At 36.2% G+C, this 5854-nt stretch overlaps 1 protein-coding gene across 2 annotated transcripts; it reads left to right on the forward strand.

The window, feature by feature from the left end:
• Positions 1–418: 418 nt before the first annotated feature.
• Positions 419–5054, forward strand: LOC21388309 (probable tyrosine-protein phosphatase DSP4). Of its 2 annotated transcripts, none has more exons than XM_024174951.1 (5): positions 419–947; positions 1350–1443; positions 4095–4152; positions 4280–4323; positions 4397–5054. In XM_024174951.1, the coding sequence occupies exons 1-5, from the start codon at positions 670–672 to the stop codon at positions 4622–4624; spliced, it is 702 nt and encodes a 233-aa protein (XP_024030719.1). In that variant the 5' UTR covers positions 419–669; the 3' UTR covers positions 4625–5054. The 2 variants fall into 2 exon arrangements, with proteins under 2 accessions (XP_024030719.1, XP_010110621.1); XM_010112319.2 differs by having other exon boundaries at positions 4421–5054.
• Positions 5055–5854: the final 800 nt, after the last annotated feature.

The raw sequence follows: 5854 nt of genomic DNA on the forward strand, positions 1-5854 counted from the left end.
ATGTGCGTATTATTTGACACTGATCAATACCACTCATTAATACAAGATAGGTTCTATAATCTTAAACCCCGTCTTTTATTAAGAATGATGTTTAATACCACACCTGTGCCTAAGCATTTTTCAGATTCTTCCACTTAATTAATAATTAATCTGTAATCACCGTCAATACTTTTTAATTTTCTTTCGTCATGAATAGATTTTCACCTACATCCACGCTGCCTTTATCTCAACGTCATTGATCCACGCTAATTATTTATTTATTAATTAAAATATCTTTCGTTATTTTTGTCAAACTTTTCTCTGTTTGTGAAAATATTAATTAAAATCTCTCTTGTTATTTTTGTCAATCATTTTCCTCTTTTTCTTTCTCTGCTCAGCTCCAACTCAGCCATCTCTCTCTCTCTCTCTCTCTCTCTCTCTCTCTCTCTCTAAATCTATAAATACACAGTTTACCACTTGTTGGTGGATCTCTCTCCACCACCTTAACAAACCAACCCATCTCTCTCTCTCTGCTTTTCAACCGCATCTAAAGAGCAAACGAAGAAGAAGAAGAAGAAGAAAGCCAAAGCCAAAGGAATATCCTCGGCGATCCCAATTCTCCATATAAATACTCCACCAAAGGAAGCTCTCCTTCCTTCTTCTCAAACAGAAAAATAACAGTTTCTGATTATGAAAGTGGACCACCACCACCATCAGAACCAGCTCGTTGTTGGTGCCGACATGTGCAGGACTACTACTAGCACTGTCGAGGTCAGAGAGTCTCCGCCGCCGGAGAAGCTTGTCTCCATCGCCGCGGCCGCCGTCGCCGCCGCCACGGCCGATGACGGTGAGGATCTCTTCATCCCTCCTCTCAACTTCGCCATGGTGGATAACGGCATTTTCAGGTCCGGTTTTCCCGACTCCGCCAACTTCTCCTTCCTCCAAACTCTCGGCCTCCGCTCTATCATGTAAGTCATGTTCGGATATTTCTCATTCTCTCATTCCCTGTTGATTGTTTGTTTGTGCATTTTCTGTGCGAATTTTTGATGAATTTCGAGGCTTTTTTTGCTTACTTCCGCTTATGCATTTGGAATTTTGATCGTGCTTCTAGTGTTCTTTCAATTCTCTCCCGCTATCTCTCTGTTGATTGTTTGTTTATGCATTTTCGCGTGTTTATGTGATCGAATTTCGATGAATTTTGACGCTTTTTTGTTTTGCCGATTTCGATTCCGCTTATGCATTTGGACTTTTTGGATGTGTATCATTTTTCATCTTAGTTCAATGCTAATTGGAGTTGGAGAGACAAAATTGGATGAATTTTAGGTCTTGATCGTTGTTTCTTTACCGAGTTTCTTTGTGTGTGTGTGTAGATGTCTGTGTCCGGAGCCCTATCCGGAGGCGAACATGGAGTTTCTCAAGGCCAATGGAATTCGGCTTTTCCAATTCGGTATCGAAGGTTATAAGGTATGTATTTTTGCTTCAATATCTCTCGTCTTCACTGAATGTATCGTCATTTTATAGCTTTTGAATTGTGGAGCTGCCATTATTTAATTAAATTTAGAACATGTTATAATGAAGAAAGTAGGAGAGTAAAACTTTTGGATATGACTCTCTTTCTTTATGGCGAATCCTTTCTGACAGATGAGATTTGAAATGTTTCTATATGAATCTCTACAATTATTGCATGTTATTGGCCTTTCTGATTGTTTAATGGCTAAATCGTCTATATAAATTAATTTAAAACGCAATAAAGAGCTGAGTCTATGTATTATTTTGCCCTTCATGGAGAAGCTTTTATCTAATATTATAATTATATCCATAAATAGCCGTCCTGACTTTGTCGCATTTAAAGAACTCTTGCTACATATACTTTTTCTGATAATATCATTTCCTCATTGCTCGTGTGGTCGCTGTCATTTGATATCTTCTTGTTTCTTCTTCTTTTGTGGGCAATCTTGAAGTTTAATTTGGTTGTACTTTTATGATTTCAAACTTTGAGATTGAAAAAAACTCGCTTCCGAGTTTTCCTTTAATGATGTTTGCATATTGAGCTTTCACTTGGGCGTACTTTGATACCTAGAAGGAACGAACTTGGATTAATTCCACGGATCTGCTTAAGCACTTAGCTTGATTTGTTGGATCAAATTTAATGCGCTCTTGTTTTCCATATAAATGAATCCTCGAAATTGAGGCTAAATCATAATGAATTATGCTTCCTAAATGCTTAGATCATCCGTATGCAAGTTTTTGTGAATCAAAAACATCACTGAAACCAAGCTATGTCGATTTTATGCTAACTTTTTTGGTTTCTTATGCAATTTACAAGTTACAACAACTTCTTGCTATTAGTAAATTTACGTATATATAGGTTTTGAAATATTCTGCGGCCTTTAATTGATTTTGCTCATTAATCAAATATGATTCTTTCATACAATCTAACAAAAAGATTTTGGATTTTCGCAATTGGATTTACCCAATTTTGAATTTGATACATGATTCAATCAGGCTACATGTGCACATGGTTAATACGTCCTCATCATTTGAACGAATCAAGAATGTGCTTGATATGTCCTTACAAAAGTATTAACCTTGGGTTTAGCTCCATCTAGATTCATATATCAATTTGTTGAATAGTCTCCAGAGGAGCAAAGCTAAGCCCATAACAAATATTGAAATCAAACCTTATATTCCCTTTGTCAAATGAGCAGATGGAATTTAAGGGTTATAGTCGACATGGGGCCTATATTTGACTAAAGGGTATGATTGGTAAATGTACAACGCCGGCGAAAAGCTTTCACTGGTAGATCTCTCTTAAGTTCTTAAATGTTGACTTTTTCCGTTCTCATAGAATTGACGACTAGTAAGCCTGTAGTGTGCACGCATAAAAGAAGCAGTTCATTTTACCACCTCCTTTTCATTCTAATCGTTTTCAGTTCTTGTATTCAATGGTAGCTCGTCACGTTGCCAGCAGTTTTTCTATTATTTTCCTCAGTTTATTGATTTGTTAACCAAGAAAAATGATTTTCTCATTTCTTATTTATGGTCCTTTTTTCCCCAATTACATTTGTTCTTCTCAAACATGGTTGTTTTACTATTTCCCCTTTCCTAGTAACGAATAGATATTGGTGCAATTAGAGGCACATAACTCGCTCAAGCAGTTCAAAACTATACTAGTATACTCTGCACTTTAACTCAATTTGCAGTTTTTAGACAATTAGAGTTCGCTTCAATGTGTTTCAGTCTTTGTTACTTTTTTTTCTTTTCCTTTTCGGGTCTCAATTTGCTTTTTCAATGGCCATCATCGTTTTTTGGCAAATTTGAAAAGGGTATCATCTTTGTTGTCATCCGGACATGAGATAACTAATTTGATCAAGAATTTTGCTTGACATCACCTCTCTCTCTCTCTCTATTTCTTTTTCTTTTTTGTTAAGATATTCTAGACGACCTTCTGACAGGAAAACAATCACATGAAAGGATGATAATAACGAATCGACCACCAAGTTTTGTTTTGGAGAACCAGCTTGAACCACACCCACATAATGATATTTCCTTATAATGACTTCTAGTTGCGCTATCATCAAGTTCCATTCTAAGCGATGGTCACAGGAAACATATGTTATTCACAAGGGAACAATATTAAAAGAGGGTCACAGGAAAAGTTATGCATAAATACAGTTACACATTACAATTTATCGTGATAATGCACTTATAAAATCACATCGATAAATATCTCACTCTACGTACATAATGTATCCATATAAAGACGAGCATGTGTATAAGTGAGGACACGGTAGACAATTGGATATGAATAAGTGAGCATATGAAAAATGTGATTTGATTGCACTTGTGTCGATATGAATTAAGAACTAGTTTATTGTGATCATTGGCTGGCCCGTGTCGTAAGATCTCTCTTCAAGTTGGTCAAATAATGTGTTACTGTGCACAACAATATGGAGATCAGTTCTAAAATACTACTGTCGAACTTGAATTAAATTGATTGATGTTGAGTTTTGTGACTAAAAGCGCTAGTACTAGTAGACCAAAATGTCAATACATGGTTTAACACTTATTTTATATTGGTAGCAATATTGATATCGAAATTAAAAATTGTCCAGGAGCCTTTTGTAAACATTCCCGAAGATACAATTCGTGAAGCGCTAAAAGTTGTGTTAGGTACTTCGAACACATTGTCACTCCTTCCCCCTTCCACACCCCCCCGCCGCCTTCTTTCCCCAACTGACTTGCAAAATTTGTAGCTAAAAGATTTGCTAATATTGACTTTGACCTTGGTGCAATACAGACGTGAGGAATCACCCTGTTTTGATTCACTGCAAAAGAGGGAAGGTATGAGCAGAACTGATTTCTTTGATCCTTGATTTCATTATTTTGAGTCCTATATATACCTTCTAAATTGTAGATGGTTTGTTGCTCTGATTGTCAGCATCGAACTGGCTGTCTCGTCGGGTGCCTTCGTAAGTTGCAAAAATGGTGCCTCACATCTGTCTTCGATGAATACCAGCGCTTCGCAGCTGCCAAAGCTAGAGTTTCGGATCAAAGATTCATGGAAATGTTTGATGTTTCAAGCTTGAAGCATCTGCCGATGTCGTTTTCATGTTCGAATAGGCATAACAACCTGAGTTCCTGAATGACTTTTGCTTTCTTTCCTTGGCGGAAGAGAATCTAGATCAGAGTTCGGAATAAGTAGGAAAAGATGATGATGAGTTCCTGCGATGCAATTCAGTGGCTGAGGAATTATTCTTCTTTTTCCCTTAGAAAATTAAAAGGAAAAAAAAAAAAAAAAACCTATATCGTCGCACTTATGTTTAGAATTTTGCGTTCCCTTGATCATTGGAAGGCACTTCTTTCTTTGTAAACTCAAGGTTGGAGCCCTCTTTTGTTGAAGCTGCTCCTGCCAGTTATTAAATTGTAAGACCAGGCAGCTAAGAGAGGCTGTTTTCTACTTGTGAATCTTAATTGAGTAGTCAAGGGTAGAAAACTTATAAATAAACTCTCTCATTCGAGAAGTAATATGACATCTCTAATGTCATTAGTAAATAGATCTTTGCTGCATTCAGTTTCCACAAGTTCTGCTCAATTTGAAGTATCATCCTAAAATAGCTATATGACAAGTGGAATAATCAACTTTTAAAGCTGTGTTTGGAAAGAGAGTAAGAGAATAGCAAAGAAAGAAAGATGTATAATCTAGGTGACGAAAATGAAGAGGAATGCGATGCCTTTTCTTCTGTTTGGTATGGATTCTCTTTCAAATTCTTCCTATTCTGGAAGGATTTAAATCAGACATATGGAGCAATTTGAATCCCTCACCAAATATATTCCCTCCTCTAATCATTCATTAATCTTATCATCTCTATTCATCCTCTTACTTTTCCCTCCTACCAAACCAAGGCCCAAAAAAGTATCTAGTTTTGCTTGAAAAGTATTTCTTCAAAATGTAACTGGGAATCTCAACATTTAACTGGGAATCTCAACATTTATCTTTGCCTTCCAGCTGCTTAGTTGAAAACCACTAGTCTAACGAGCAAATATTCGACAAGACAAAGCTGGGAAAGGAATCAATTTACTAGGCCATTAATGTTTCATTTACCTAACATACATGGAATTTATGTTTTTTTTTTTCTCAGACAAAAGGTGGGAAAAGGAAAAAGCTTAAAAGTAAGCGTTGTACTTGTGCTTGTGTAATAGTTTTCAAGTTTATATCTGGCCCTTTCATCTGATCTGGAGAGTAATGCTTCAGTTCTCCAAAGTTTGGACAGGGCAATAACTCTAATAACATAAATATATATATATAAATATATATTTATATAATGTTAATGAAACCAATTCTAACTTTAACTTTTGTGTGTCATAACAAGAC

This window comes from Morus notabilis, unplaced genomic scaffold (assembly GCF_000414095.1).
Source record: "Morus notabilis unplaced genomic scaffold, ASM41409v2 Scaffold528, whole genome shotgun sequence".
NCBI classification, from domain to species: Eukaryota; Viridiplantae; Streptophyta; class Magnoliopsida; order Rosales; family Moraceae; genus Morus; species Morus notabilis.